The sequence below is a fragment of the Maylandia zebra genome, linkage group LG6 (genome assembly GCF_041146795.1).
Source record: "Maylandia zebra isolate NMK-2024a linkage group LG6, Mzebra_GT3a, whole genome shotgun sequence".
NCBI lineage: Eukaryota > Metazoa > Chordata > Actinopteri > Cichliformes > Cichlidae > Maylandia > Maylandia zebra.
This window is the reverse complement of record NC_135172.1, coordinates 3,629,261-3,645,763: the sequence shown is the minus strand read 5'-3', so window position 1 is coordinate 3,645,763 and position 16,503 is coordinate 3,629,261. Positions and strand designations below refer to the sequence as shown.

At 42.3% G+C, this 16,503-nt stretch overlaps 1 protein-coding gene across 11 annotated transcripts in view; it reads left to right on the top strand.

The window, feature by feature from the left end:
• tenm3 (teneurin transmembrane protein 3) overlaps positions 1–2,538 on the top strand; it is a 335,219-nt gene extending 332,681 nt beyond the window's left edge. For all 11 annotated transcript variants that reach the window (XM_076884527.1, XM_076884523.1, XM_076884525.1 and 8 more), the window contains one exon: positions 185–2,538. In XM_076884527.1, coding sequence (XP_076740642.1) covers positions 185–940 — 756 coding nt within the window. In that variant the 3' untranslated portion in view covers positions 941–2,538. The remainder of the gene's footprint in view (positions 1–184) is intronic.
• Positions 2,539–16,503: the final 13,965 nt, after the last annotated feature.

The following is a 16,503-nucleotide window of genomic DNA, read 5'->3' as shown; positions in this document are numbered from 1 at the left end:
TTGTCGGGTTTTTACTTGATCATATAAAGCGTTGTTGTGATTTCACGCTACATAAATCAAATTGAATTGAACAGGATTTGTATGACTTGGAGCAGCAATGATCGATTGAGTCCACACACCTAGATGCAGCCGACAATGATTGTGAGTCACATTTTCAGACACCTTTTCTGCTTTTTCTCCACAGTCTATCTCAGGCGTCCAGCAGGAAGTGACCCGTCAGTCTCAGGCCTTTCTGTCGTTTGAGCGCATGCCAGAAATTCAGCTCAGTCGGCGACATTCAGACCACAACAAGCCTTGGCTGTGGTTTGCCACTGTCAAGTCTCTAATAGGAAAGGGAGTGATGCTCGCCGTGATCCAAGGTCGCGTTGTGACCAGTGCTCTAAACATCGCCAACGAGGACTGCATCAAGGTGGCTGCTGTCCTAAATAATGCCTTTTACCTTGAGGGCTTGCATTTCACAGTGGAGGGAAGAGACACGCACTACTTCATCAAGACCAGCCTGCCTGAGAATGACCTCAGCGCACTGCGGCTCACCTCGGGGAGGAAGTCACTAGAAAATGGAGTAAACGTCACAGTATCCCAGTCCACAACAGTCATGAACGGGAGAACGCGGCGTTTTGCTGATGTGGAGCTCCAGTACGGCGCCCTGACACTTCACGTGCGTTACGGGACGACGCTGGATGAGGAGAAAGCGCGAATCCTGGAACAAGCAAGGCAGAGGGCGCTGTCGAGTGCCTGGGCGCGCGAACAACAGCGAGTGAGAGACGGGGAAGAAGGAGTACGGCTATGGACGGAGGGAGAAAAGAGGCAGCTGCTAAGCAGCGGGAAGGTTTTGGGTTATGATGGATACTACGTACTGTCTATAGAGCAGTACCCCGAGCTAGCCGACAGCGCTAACAACATCCAGTTCCTACGGCAGAGTGAGATAGGGAGGAGGTAACACGGCATTAACAGAATCCAATGATCCCGCCCACTGACTGTCAGAGACTAACAAAAGCTTTTCAAACATGGATGTCACAGACTGAAACCAAGCCACTGAAGAGATCCCGCGATCCCTTTTTTTGGGATCAAAATGTTAAAATGGGATTTCTAGACTGATGATGTAACAATCACTTCAGTGCAGCTGACCCAAAACACGGCTGCAGTTTGATGGTCTGCAAACCCGGATAAAGGTTCCTTTTTTCGGTCATGTTCTTTTTCTCTATCTCGCTTTCTCTTTTTTTCACCCGGTCGTCTGCCTTCGAACAGCTTGCACGCATGACCCCCCATCCCCGCCGCCTTTCGTGAAAGGTGGGGGCTATAACCCGACTGCTATATTTGTGTGCTAGCTAGCTATCAAACAGTGGGATGTAGAGACTCGTTCAAGCGGCCGACTGAGGACTTTACAGTTACATGAGCTTGCAAGCGTTTCAACAGCTGGTAACTGTCAGTGTAATCGCCATCTGTGCATCCCTAAGAGATGTTGCAGGTGTCGTATCTCTGTTGGGAGCCACGTCTGTAGGCTCTGTCGTGTCCGTGGCTGAAGCAACTGAGTGGAACCACCGTTGTGGACTCTCTAAGAAGGACAGGCACAAAAATTCAACTTTGTATGAAAGCTGAAAAAAATTAACTGATTTTCTCTTTGAGTTTTTTTCTTTATATAAACTTGCTGTTGCTTCAGACAAAAAGGGTATATGAAAATTAACAAAAACATTTTTACATAGTATTACTTATACCACTATTACTACTTTTACTGCACCGTCACCACTGGAATGGACCATTATATGACCTGAACAAAGACAAACTTTGATTTGTGTTTTTACTTAAAAGCCACTTCTTCCCATTCTGTGCTCTAACAAGTTCTACAAATTTAGAGAGACCACAGTCAAACTGACGTATGTGAAGAACCAGGGCGACTGTAGGGCCACCGTTGTGTTTGCGTGGATGTACATTGGTCCTATAAACCCCTGGTACCCTGGCTGCCCAGGTGTTATTCACTTTTACAAAATGTGACTCGGCCTCATAACAAATAGACTTGTGCTTTTCTCAGTCACAGGTAGTAGTATTGCTTGCAATAGAAACATGTTATCATGGCTTTGGGTGGGAGGGGTGGGGGACAGGATTGCTGTGAGTAGTAACAAATCGTTGCTTCTCCCTTTATTTTTGCTTGTTTATCTTTAAAGGGACAGTGCATTGCCATCAGTGACATTAACGAGTAACAGTAATAGATCAAAGATCAATGTGGATGTTTACTCATTGATTGTGGGTCTCTGTACTCCTTTAGAGTTTCCATTGTGCGTATGTGTGTTTATAAGGTTGAAAAGTAACTTTAGTCATTTGGAAGGAAAGAGCAGGAACTTTCCACAGAGAGTTAACCTCATATGCTACCGATCTTTTTTTCAACGACAGTTATGACAAGTTGACAATGTTTTATGGTTTATCTTTTTCTTTATTTCGGAGGTTGATGAATTCCACTTATACGTACATCAATATTAGTCTCAGAGAAAGTAATTTATGTACAGTGTTTCTACAGTAAAGAATAAAATACATTGAAACTAACGTCTTTTTTTGCTGTGTTTGTTCTTCACTTTCACTGCTAGCAGCGATAAGAAAAAACTGATTTACTCAAGTGCTTTTTCATGCATTACATGCTTTTTATTGGCAACATCTGAAAACATTGTAACATGACTTCATAATGAAGCCTGAGATGGGGTAGGATTTTCTACAAAAGATGTCATTGAAAATCAAATCCACTAATCACCAACACCAAGAAACATCCAGCTCCCAACACAAACACAAACTGTACACAAGGACCAAACAAACTACATGCAGGTAGTGTTTTTCAAGCAAATGCAAAACAAGAAGACCGTCTAAGTCAACTCAGAAAGACCGGAACATTGTAATGGGTCCTGACTAGGGATGGGTACCGGGTTCTGACATAAACAGTAGTAACCAGAAAAGCAGTGCACATTTCGGTGCTTTTTTTTCCTGAGCTGTGATACACTTTGGATTCTAGCCAATCATTTTACCTTTCCGAGGATAGTAGGCAGGTCCAGGTACGTACGTTCTTTTAGAGCAGAGCTACAGATTAAAAATGCCCAAGGTGAAGCGGTCAAAGTCTGGCTGTACTTCACAGCAAAAGATGCAAACTCAGCTGCAACAAGTGCTTTAAGCTGATACTGTGATACTGTCAAAGGAGGTAACACCTCAAATCTGATGAAACACCTGGCGACGCATAGCGTTTTTTTAAAAGCCGAGAAATGCGCCGTATTTGATAGCTTGCTGCGAGCCCTCACACCGAGCACATCTACTGCAGGTGTGGTGCCTGTTATCGGACCCGGAGTTAGCAACATCTCCAAAAACACGAAGAGGAGAGTCCTGGCCCCTAGCCCTGCCAGTGTAGCAGACATGATGAGGATGATGATGCAGCAGCAGCCGTTCTTCTCTGTGTGAGTAGCTTAATGTTGTTCGTGTATAATTTACGTTGAGTAGGCTAACCACGTTATTACATTAATGCATGTAAGGTGAACTAGCAAACATCATCATAGCTACATGCGGCTGTCTTCTTGTTTGATGGCAGATGCTCCCTTCACCCTGGCCAAAAAGGCTAAAATGACCAAAGAAAAAGAGGGAAACGGCTAAACATGAGAGGTTTTTGGACAAAGTTTGTGTTTTTTCCATTGTTTAAGCACTGCTTCCAGCCAAGAGTGATACCATATATGCCCCATAGCTGCAGAAAAGGCTAACATTGTTATCTTTTTACAAAAAAACAGCTGAACATGAGAGGTTTTTGGACCAATTTTGTGTTCTCCATTCTTTAAGCACCGGTTCGAGCACCGTTTAAGCACCGGCACCGTTTCAAAAGTACCGGTTTGGTACTGGTATCAGATAAAACCTTAACGATACCCATCCCTAGTGCTGACCCAGCTCTTTTTTTCCTTGTAAGGTTGATCACCATCTCAGTGGTCTTATGTGCGCATGAACTAGGGTTGCCAACCGTCCCTTAAAAAACTGAATCGTCCCGTATTTCGAAACAAAAGCACACGTCCCGTATTGAGCTAATAAGGGACGCACTTTGTCCCGTAATACAGTGAGAATCAAAAGTAGTCTATAACTTTTAATGGAATTAACGCTTTGTTTGAAAACATAATTCCCAGCCCCTCTCCTGCTTTGTGACCAATGAGCTGACAGCACACTTATGACAATTCGAGTATGACAAGTCAGATTACCGCTCATCTCATTGGTCGAGGAAAGGTCGCTTACGGAGAAAATACCGGAAGACAACCGATGACCACAACAACAAGCATGGCCAACAGGGAAACAAACGGCGACACTGCGGTGCAAGTCTCGGACGGCACATTGTGCGTCCATAAAATGAAGGTTATAACAGAAATTCTGTCGCTCGCTCTCTCTGTCTTTCACTCACACAGACACACCACCACCATCAACTTTGCTAAATTGCTAATGAAAAACATGATCAGGCAGCTGTGATTGAGCAGCAGTGTAAATCCAACTATTTTCACGGTTGTTGTGGTCGTGATAATTTTGTGATGCCACATGGAAAAGGCTCGGATGAGCTTTCCAAAGTTCTACAAGTGCCTTCATCACTTGTGTCCAGATCACACGCTGCACAGCTGTGCTGCAACGTCTTTTTCACCGACGTTTACGTGTTTGCGCGTGAGCAGCTGCGGTGACACCCTCACGAGCGATTGATGATCGGGAGCTGGTCGTGAGGTGTTAATCACTTCTCGTTACCCCACGTATACTACACGATGCACGATGAAGGCCAAAATCGGTCCGATCACCAAATCGGTCGCACGACTCAAAAATCTTCTCAAAATGGGCCAAAAATCGCACAGTGTGAGCCCAGCATAAGCCCAGCATTAGAGCAGCAATGTTTGTTCGCTCAGAGAAAGAAAAAAGAAAAAAAAAAAAAAAAAAAGAAAGCCATTAATCACTCACCTAATTGAGTCACGGACCAGTAATTAGCGGTGATTGGGAGCACGATGGTTGGAGTGATTCCCTTTGATTAGATACCCTTTAACTGTGGCACGGCAGACGTTGGGAGAACATCCACAGTGCCCCCTGTTGAAGCTGACAGCTCCCCTGGCACATTAATTCGTAGATGTGATCAAAGCCAAGAACCCGTGCCTACAGAGGAAAACTCCTACATCTGCCTCTGTGATCCTCACATGACCACATGGAGGTCAGTAGCCAAAAAAACAGCGATGAAGACTTTACAAACAATGGGTGTGTGTGTGGGTGGTTCTTCCCTCTCAATAAAGCTCATTTAAAAGATATTAGTCAGTGAAACTAAAGGAAAGGACAGAAGACATTGCGGAAAATGGAAACACTTGCATAAATTCTAATTAAAATGATAACAACTAATAAGATTATGTTCTTCACTCTACCAGACTCAGTGGCCACACACTTGCCAGTTTCTCCTTGTGTAGTTTATCAGTGTGTGCACACAGGAAACCCAAGGATGGTCAAATAAATATTCAATTAAATTTCCTGGGTATTAATTAATTTCTCTTATATCCAAAGGTAATGTCACCAGGCATGGTAACAATAAAATGTCTGAATATTGTCAAAGTTTTAAAACACAACTTCTCTTTGTGTTGAGGCTCAAAATACCTCCCACTCGACCGTCACCTTGATTACATTGATATTATTCATTAATTTCTGATTGCAGCAGGGTTTCGTTTTGATTCAGATGATAGCAAAACCAGAAGAATGATTTCATTTTCAAAAAATGAAAAGCATGACTGCTTGAAAACTTATGCAGGAAATTACCCTGCTTAAGTTTTAAACATCTCAAACTGTCCTTGGCAGCAAAGTCCAAACATTACTACCCACGACTTGTAAAAACAGGCATGATGCTGAAGAAGTAGAAGGTAAGTAAATGAGTGTTTGGTTCCAATAATACTTTTGGAGCAAAACTAATAATAATAGTATTCTGGCGTCAAATTAATGGTTGAGGGAGATGGGTACTGAGATGCTACAGCATCAGAATTATTGGCTGGCATGTGCATCGGTGAAGGCAGATGACTCTTCTGGACATCCTGTTACTTTAAAGGTTGATCGGTCAACTTCCATGGTGAAAGCACGGGTTAACTGTAGCCACATTGCAAAGTAAAAGGAAACGAAAGTCAATTGAAACAAAAACACAAGCAGTCATTGTCTTGGTTTTATATGATTTTTTTTCTTTCACATGTCAGAGTCCCACTTTTATTATCACTATGCTAACAATTCAATTTGAGGGATTTTCTATTAATGTAGAGGCGATGCTACCAAAAAAAGAAGAAAAAAAAGAAAAAAAAAAAAAAAAAGAGAAAGAAAAAAAAAGGCTGCAAAAGTACAGGGAGGACTGGGAAAAGGAAAACACCTGGCTGGGAAAGTGCACTATAAAGCGCACTGCACTGTGTGCTGGCGCACTTTTTCCATAGGCATGCTTCTAGTGGTGGGCACATGAAGAACATGAGGGGCATGAAAGCTCGGGGAACCCTTAACCAATTTTTTGTCCACCAGGCCACGGCAGAAGCAGATATGGTATGTAAACACTGGTTTGTTTTTTTTAAACCCTCTGGTTAAGGTTAATATGGGCATGTGCAGTGAATATCAGCGCTATGTGGCCAGAAGTGTAATAATATAATTTATTTTGTGTAATAAACAACTGCAAGGATGGATGATTACAACAAATAGATGACTAATACATAAAAGTAATACATAGATGAATAATGATGATGAGTTATGATGCGTAATCATGGGAACAAGCGGGTTTACAAACAGGAGCAGCTGATTAGCATTAGAAAAGCTGAAATAATAGCTCAACTGAAGCCAACTGTACTAAATGCACTATATGTGCACTGTTACAAGAATATTTTTCGTTCTATTGCTTTCTATTAATTTATATAATTTTAAGTTAAGCAGGACAGAGTTCTTTTAAAGAAAGATTTACTTATATTCTCAAAAGCTAAGCATGACAGGCTTCTGTTTAAGAAAGAGACCTGTTTTACTGTGTTAATGTTGTCATTTTGAGCTAAAAATAAATGGCTAAATGATCATTTGTTTCCCATGTGTTCATATCACAAAGAATATGCATCTGCTTAAATCAAATTCAAGTCAAATGGTTAAAAAATAATTTCACACACAAAAAAAGAGCTACCACACTGGGAAGGGTGAAGACAACTGGGTTGCCCGGCCCTGGCCACGAGGTGTCCCTTATTTATTTTTCAGGGAGTTGGCAACCCTAGCATGAACTAGTTATTCAGCATCACTCTGAGACAGGATGTTTTTAATTTTAGAGATTTTGTGCAAATCAGTGGCAGCACTTCTTGCATTGTCAAATCTAATAATATACATGAATTAAAATGTGCCAAAATAAAGCAGTTGCTCTCCTTTCATGTTGGACAGCACTGTCCTAAAGCTCCTCCTCCTCATTACTGGCCCCTTGTGGCCTCAGTCGGACATTGCAAGCTGCGCTTATTTTAATCTGACTGGAGACTGCAGCTCTCCCTGCCATGCAGGCGTGTCCATCTCCCTGCCTGTGCCCTAAACACACTGTTCCCCTATTTTACCTGTGTTACTTTTGATAGCCTAAGCACAATTTTCCAGTAATACCGAGGTGTTCGTAGTGTTGCTTATTTTCCTAAAGCAGAGGTATGAAAAACTTGTCAGTGGCAGCTAAGATTAAATTGTTTTTGGTGTTGACCGATGTGCATTTGATGTCCAATATGACTACAGGATCACTGAGTAGGTAGTAGTGGAAAAGAGCAATAAGAGATTTCTTCACAAAACTTTGACTTTTGTAGTTTCAAATTTTTTTGATAGCTTTATGGTTCGTTTCACCTGTTAGAATATAAAAAGTTAAAATTAAGTTTTAAATGCAAAGCAGATTAACTTTACAGTCAGTTTGGTAAAAGAACTGGTTTTTATATAGCGCGTTCTACTTCACCTGAGCGCTATATAAGTGCTTTCTATCTAACACTCATATGCATTCCTACTCCAATGGATGCATGGGAGAGCAACTTGGGGTTAGCATCTTGCCCATGCAGACTGGGATCGAACCATAAAGCACTGTTTCGATACTCCTGACACATATGGGATCACTACAGGTTTCTGCTTGGGCAGCGGTTGTCCTTCTCTCCTGGATCAGCTGGAGCTTTCTTTAGGAGCCTTTCCAGCTTTGACAAAAGTCCAGCTGGGATAACCACATTTACTCAGGGCCTTCTTGATGTTCTTCTGCCTCCCTGGCCACTGTGTCTGTGGGGATGGTGTTCGCTCTGTGTTGTAGCGTCCTGATGACGCCCAGTTTGTGCTCCAGTGGATGATGAGAGTCAAACCTTAGATACTGATCCGTATGTACGGTACACGTCAGCTTTTAGATGTCCCCCATTACTGATGGAAATCTCACAGTCTAAGAAGGCTAACCTGCCACTGTTCATATCCTCCCTGGTGAATTTGATGTGTCGGTCCATCGAGTTAATGTGATCCGTGAAATGTGGAACGTCCTGAGATTTGATTTTCACCCAGGAGTCATCCACATATCTGAACCAATGGCTTGGTGGTGTTCCAGGGTAGGATAGAAAAGCTTTTCCACTTCTTCCATGTACAAGTTGGCCATGATGAGTGAAACTGGGAGCCCATGGCACACCCATGTTTCTGCCTGTAGTACTGACCCTTGCATGTGAAGTGGGTGGAATGAAGACACAGTTCAAACACACTTGGTGGATGCTGAGAGTGGTCCTGTTGCTGAGGTTGGTGTCATCCTGTAATCTCTTACGGACTACCTCCAACGCTTCTGTGACTGGGATGCAAGTGAAGAGAGATGTAACGTCTAAAGTCTTTCATCTTTAATAAAATGATCAGCGTTCTGCTCTACCAGGTGTAACAATTGAGTTTAACATCCAGGCATCCATGAAAACGGAATTTATGACATTTAACGGAGTTAGAAGTTAGCAGGAAGTTAGCTCGCTAGCTTCTATCTAAATACAATATAGCATGTCCTGACTGCGGGGTTTTGGAAACAAATGAAAACGTACAGCTCTGTTATCACTTCCAGCATAAATGAAGACAGAAAATTAAACAGCAGTGACGTTTGTAGGGTTACTGAAGTTGGGCTAGCTGGTATATAATGATGTGCTACGTGACCGCTAGCGACACAGCTATGTTAGCATAATATAAACAAGCTAACTTTTTTTCCACTCGATAAAAGTTAACGTGAGTGTTCTCGGTGGTCAGGAACAAATGTAATCGCATGGCAGGATGCTGTAAAAGGACCAAACTTCAGCCAGGAGAACAACTGAGATAATCCATCCACAATACGAGGTTAGTCATTCATATACTGCTGCATGGGCTGGGCTGTAGTTACATCCTAAGGTTTTAAAAACTGAGCTTAAATTAATGATTAGCGGTAATAAAAGCCGAGGGAGGTCAACAGTGATCACTGACTGTTTTAGGAGCTTTTTGAGATCAAATAGAAGAAAATACAAAACATTAAACATGTTAACAACCAGAGATGGGCAGTAATGCGTTACTTGCAACAGCACTCGCTTGTTTTTTCAAGTAACGAGTAAAGTAAGGGATTACTATTGCAAAAACGGTAATTAGATTACCGTTACTTTCCCGTAGGAACGCTGCGTTACTGCGTTACTAAAACCGTGATTTTTTGCGAGAATGTCTCATGACAGTGACGTAAGCGAGTGCGCCGTTAGTGACAACAGCTGTGTGCAGATCAACAATGGATCACATATCGAGTGCAGAGAGAGTATGAGCGTGCAGCGTTTAAAGCGTGGAAGTACTGACCTTACTTTGAGTTTGATTCCATAAAAAGTGACAAAAACATTAGTGTCTGCTGTGCGTGGGAAGAAAACTTCTTTTTACAGCGAAAAAAACCCCTAAACTTCCGAGCAAGCACCGAGTAGCTACGACGTGATGGGAAACTCACAGAGAAACTCGCGGATTCTTCCACTGACCGCTGCACACCTGCACCAGGGTAAACCTCCGCCTACCCCACTCCTGCTTTACAGGTGAAAATAGAGCAACAGGACCGCTGAGTCTTTGATTTTATTTATTTTCTGCTGTGTTTTACTTGCATCTATTTGAAAGACTGAGTGTAAACACAAAACATATTTTATTTTATGTGCAGAAAATAGGTTTAAATGTTAAACTAATTTCTTCCAGTCAGAGAATGTTGCATATAATTAAATTTTTGCTTGATGCATAAAGTTAAAAGATTAAAACTAATAAAACAAGTTTTAAAAAGAGACTTTTCCATTTGATTACATTTTGTATGATGGATTATGCAGAAAAAGTAGAATTGGGCTGAAAGATCTATCACTTTATCACCTCTTCAGGTTGTAAATCGTGTTTTTAAAAAGTAACTAAGTAACTAAGTAATTAATTACTTTTGAAAATAAGTAATCAGTAAAGTAATGGGATTACTTTTTTGGGGAAGTAATCAGTAATTAGTTACTGATTACTTTTTTCAAGTAACTTGACCAACACTGTTACACAGCAGGCTAGAATATGCGCTGAGCCTCAGCACCCAGTACTTGGACATGTTTTCTTTATTAAATAATGAACCAGACCCCAAAAAGTAAACAGCTGTTATTGCTAGGCAACGGGAGCAGCATTTGGTGATGCAGCACCTGACATTCCTGACCATGTGGGCGGAGCATGCATGAAATGGAATGTTTAATAGAACTGTGCAACACAAGCACTTAGTTCCAGCATGTTTCATTGTATCCAGACACAGCTAGAGACACATCTACAGCAGCATCTCTGTGCAGGACAAACGACAGCTGACGAAGAAACATCGAAAACTTCACTTCACTCCTCTACAAAACGTTGGCTCCTTTGTTTAAAAGGCCAAAATGAATCAGGGGAGAACGAGAAGAGGATCGGCGAGTGCTTCACCTCACAATTCAGTACAGCTGATTAACCTGCAAGAAGAACTTCAAATGATACAGGCTGAAAATGTCAAATTAAAAGAAGAGGCAGAAAAATCAAGAGGAGAAGCTAAAAATTCAAAGTTTGAAACTGATGTAGTATTGCAGGAATTACTGCATGTGGGTCTCAAACTTAAAGGAGAGAAAATGGGAAAACAACAGGCAGAAAAGGAGAATGAAAAGATGAAGAAAGAACTGTTGGAAGCTCAAAAAGCATTGGAGGAAGAGAAAAGCACAGCACAAGAAGCCAACAATAAATATCAAACTGCAAAGAAGGAGGCAGGAAATGTGATGCAGGAATTACAGGAGGTGCAGGAAGCTTTTGAAGAGGAAAGAAGGAAAATGCAGTTGGCAACACAAGAAGCTGCAAATGTAACGGCTGAAGCTGAAACACTAAGAAAGGAATTACTGCATGTAAAGCAACAACTTGAAGAGGAGAAAAGACGTAAACACGAGGCAGAAAATGAGATTGAAAATATGAAGAAAGAATTGTTGGAAGCTCAAAAAGTGTTGGAGGAAGAGAAAATTAAAATACAAGAAGCAAAGAAAGAAATGGAAGATACAAAGAGTCACACTGAAAACATGAAGAAGGAACTGATGAAAGTGCAAGAAGAACTTGCAGAAGAGAAAATTGAGGTGAAGGTATTCAAGAAAGAAATGACGGTGACCAAGAAAGACTGCAAAGACGCACTGAAAGAAATGCGAAAGCACAAAAAGGAAGCTAAAGAGCTCCTCAAACACAAAGTGAAACTGGCCAAACAGCAGCTGAAAGAAACATTTAAAGATGCCGAGGAGCAGCTCAGCAAGACCTTAAACGAACTGAAGGCAAAAGAAAAGCAAGCCGAGGACAGGAGGGGATTCTGGAGCAGCCTGCTGAGGAAGAACTGACCCAGCAGCATCTCAATAGTTTCTTCCTCCTCTCTCCACCTTTCTTTCTCCCCATCCTTCTTCTTGGGACGTTTGTTTGTTTTTTAAAAACTCTAATCTAAATACATGTACTGAAACACACAAATAAAATTGCCATAACTTGACCTCATGTTGCCTGCTTCTTTTCTTGTGTGTCTGTGGATGTAAAACAGTAACACACTTTCTGCTCTGTGTCTTTAATTGTAAATAAATGCAATATGTTTTCATTTTAAAATGCAGTGCAAAAAACTTCTGCTCTAAATCTTTTTTATATCAAAAAGCTTTTTTTTGCCTGTTGTGGAAGTTTTCCATTAAATAAAGCCTGCAGACGAGCGGTGAGCGGTAGCTAACGTTCTTTAATCAAACACACAAAGAACAGACAACCAAGCTTGATGAAGTCCCTGCATGACCGCGGGACAGACGGTCAGCAGAGTCTGAGCCCAGCATGGCTCTCAGTTAAATACCTTCTCCAGGAACAAAAGGCAGTACACAGCTGTTTCACACTCCCTTGCTGCCTCCCAGAGTCCTCGAAGACACAAAAGACTCTTCCTGTGGAGTTGTCTGCTTCTCCCAACTTCCTTACTCCACCCCCACCATCTGTCTTACTGTATGAGTGTGAGACATGTTAAAATCCAGTGGCACCAAGGCATCATACAATAAAATGATGTGATTAATACATAAGTAAAAGAAATTCCTATACATGCCCCTTCCTGATTTCTTATGTTTTAACATGGTTGTTACACTTACATGTTTCCAAATGTTAACACAGATGTTCAGAGTAAATACAGATTGTAGTTTTTTAAATGATGATTTCATTTAGTTTGGGGAAACAGCTCCAACTTTACCTCATGTAGAAAAAGTCATTTCCTTCTAAACCTAATAAGTGGTTTTGTTATCTAGCAAGCCGTGGGTGGATAAAACCATCCGCGACGCTCTGAGATCCCGCACCGCTGCCTACAACACGGGACTCATGACGGGGGACATGGACCCGTACAAAGCCGCGTCATATAACGTGCGGAGGGCGGTGAAAGAGGCGAAGCAGCGCTACGGGAGGAAACTAGAGTCACAACTCCAACAGAGTGACTCTAGGAGCCTGTGGCGGGGACTAAGGACAATAACGGACTATAAAGCACCAACAACCGGTGTGACGAACGCGGCCGTGACTTTGGCAGACGAGCTGAACACTTTCTATGCTCGCTTCGAGGCTGCAGCTAAGGTCTCCAACAATGCTAGTGTTAGCGGCGCTAACGGCTGCAGACAGGAAGATACTGCCAGCACCGGAAACGTGCTCGTCATCTCCGAGCATGAAGTAAGGAGAGCCTTCAAGAGAGTGAACACCAGGAAAGCAGCAGGACCAGACGGCATCCCAGGTCGTATCCTAAGAGACTGCGCATACCAGCTAGCTCCTGTGTTCACTGAGATATTCAACATCTCTTTATCTCAGTCGGTGATCCCCACATGCTTCAAAGAGTCCATCATTGTTCCTGTCCCGAAGAAACCCCACCCTGCTTCTCTCAATGACTATCGCCCTGTAGCCCTCACCTCAGTAGTGATGAAGTACTTTGAACGCCTGGTCAGAGACTTCATCATTTCTTCACTACCAGACACACTGGACCCACTACAGTTCGCTTACCGTCCAAATCGTTCCACAGACGATGCCATCTCTCATCTCCTCCACACATCACTCACTCACTTGGACACTAGAAGGGGGAATTATGTTAAAATGCTCTTCATAGACTACAGCTCTGCATTTAATACCATAATTCCCTCCACACTCACCACCAAGCTGGAGCATCTGGGACTCAGCTCATCTATGTGTCAGTGGATCTCCAACTTCCTAACTGGCAGACCACAGGCAGTAAGGATGGGCGGACATGTCTCAGCCTCCACCACTCTCAGCACTGGAGCCCCCCAGGGGTGTGTTCTGAGCCCCCTGCTGTACTCTTTGTACACATATGACTGTGTGGCCACTACCAGCTCCACCACCATCATCAAGTTTGCTGACGACACCGTCGTGGTGGGCCTGATCTCTGATAACAACGAGACGGCCTACCTGAAGGAGATTAGGAATCTGGAGAACTGGTGCCAGAGGAACAACCTCCTTCTAAACGTCAGTAAGACAAAGGAGCTGATAGTGGACTTCAGCACTAAGCAGGAGAGGAACTACCAGACCCCCGTCATCAACGAGTGCCCAGTGGAGAGAGTGGACAGCTTCAAATACCTCGGAGTTCACATCACGCAGGACCTGTCATGGTCCTGTCACATCAACACCGTGGTGAAAAAGGCCCGACAGCGTCTCTACCACCTCAGACGCTTGAGAGACTTCCAACTGCCCTCCAAGGTGCTCAGGAACTTTTACTCGTGCACCATAGAGAGCATCCTGGCGGGAAACATCTTAACCTGGTTCGGGAACAGCACCATGCAGGACAAACGAGCTCTACAGAGGGTTGTGCGGTCAGCTGAGCGCACCATCCGCTCCGAGCTCCCTGACCTGCACTCAATCTACAGCAGGCGGTGCTGGACCAAGGCCAGGAAGATCGTGAAGGACCTCAGCCATCCCAACAACAGACTGTTCTCTCTGCTGAGGTCAGGAAAGCGATTCCGCTCCCTGAAGACCAACACAGAGAGACTGAGGAGGAGCTTCTTCCCGCAGGCGATACGGTCTCTCAATCACACCACCACACAGTACTGACCCACACATATGGTTCTTACACACACACTGGACTTTCTGGACTTTGGTTTTGCACAACACTGGTCACTATATTCTTCATTTCCAGTTAATACTTGTACAGCTGCTGTTATTGTGTATATATTTATTTATATTTAGATTTCTTCATACATTCTTATATAGTTCTATATTGTGTATTGTGTATTTTGTTGTACAGTTATTTTATTTTCAACTTTAATTTATATATTTATCTTATTCTTCCCAGTTAAATTTACCCTTCATTCTAATTTGTGTTGTACAGTTATTTCATTTTTAACCTTAATTTATATTCTATTCCTTCCTAGTTAAATTTACCCTTTTTAATTTTTCATATTTATTTCCTATCTTATTCATAGCCTTTTCCTTTTTTGTTTTCTTTAGGTCACGAGCAGTTGTCCAAGCATTTCACTACATATCGTACTGTGTATGACTGTGTACGTGACAAATAAAATTTGAATTTGAATTTGAATTTTGAACTGCAATCAAGCATTTGCAATAACTGGTGATGAGTGTGTTACAGCGCTGTGGAGGAAATTTGGTCCTCTCTTCTTTGCAGAATTGTTTTCATTCGGCCACTTTGGAGGGTTTTCCAGCATAGGCTGAGTTTTTAAGGTCATGCTAAACCATCTCAATCTGATTGCAGTCTGCACTTTGACCAGGTCAAAACCTCCATGTTGTTTTTTGAGCCATTCAGAGATGATCTTGCTGCTGTGTTTTGCATTATTGTCCTGGTGCACTTGAGCTTCAGGGCACATTAAATGAGACAAGTGAGACCTTCAGGTTTTCCACATTTTCTGGATTAAGGCCCTCATCGTGGTTCAATTCCCAAAGCGCTTGAAATGCCTTTGTAACCCTTTCCAGACTGATAGAGTTCAGTGTTTCTTAGCTGTTTCTTTAGACGTCCACGATGTTGCTTTCTGAGATCTTTTAGTCAATATTAGATTATTCTGTTATTATATGTTACCTTATATATGTAATCAAAGTAGTTGAATTAGAATACTGCTGTAGATCACATTATACCCTTTAATATAGAGTGTGTGATCTGTATGTAGTTTAGTTCTCATTATACTTTTGAGTTAAAAGAACATTCACTTATTAGTTTATTAGATAAGTGTGCATCACTCTGTATCCTTGATCTGCTGTGAATGTGTTACATGCTTAATTGTTGAATCATGAAGAGAAGATTGTAAGCAGGAGACTCTGTGTCTAAGGCAGGGGAGACAGATAGACCACATTCCATACCCCCACCTTACAGAAAGCAGAGAAACAACTGCCGAGGTCATAACTTAGGCGCTGTAACAGAGAAAGAATGTGATGTTTTGGCTTTTACGACTAGATGGGGGCCACTAGAGACTATAAAAAGCTGAGCAACCCGTCACCATTTTGAGACTTGCTGTGACCCTCTTCAGGCATGTCTCCCCATCATGATGGTCCTTATGCTCTTAAGTGTTGAATTGTATGGAAATAAATGATTGTTGATTGAGCATTTATACACCGAGTATTGTCCTTCCTTCAGCCCAAAGATTCAAAGAATTGGGAGATTTCAACAACTTGGTGCCGTGTGACCCGGATCTTTGGTGTGCTGAGGAGGTGTAGATTTGGCCTTTGGTGAGATCGTGGGGCAAAGTGAACAGAAGGCCGGCCTAAAACAGAAAGGTAAGCACAGCCTGTTGTATTATAAATACCAAATGTGCATATTGGGCTTTCCAAATTAATCTGTTCACTGAGTCACATGTATTTTCACATTAAATTTGTCGGTGTCTGGTTTTTGGCGCGAGATACTAACAACATAAGTTGAGGCTGAATTCCAGTGTGTTAAATAAACTGCTTCTACCGAGAAACTAATAAGACACTACGTTGAGCTAGTTGCAGTAAACTGCTTCTACCGAGAAACTAATAAGATACTACGTTGAGCTAGTTGCAGCCACTTTACCTTCCACATTTAATTTTGTCTAATAC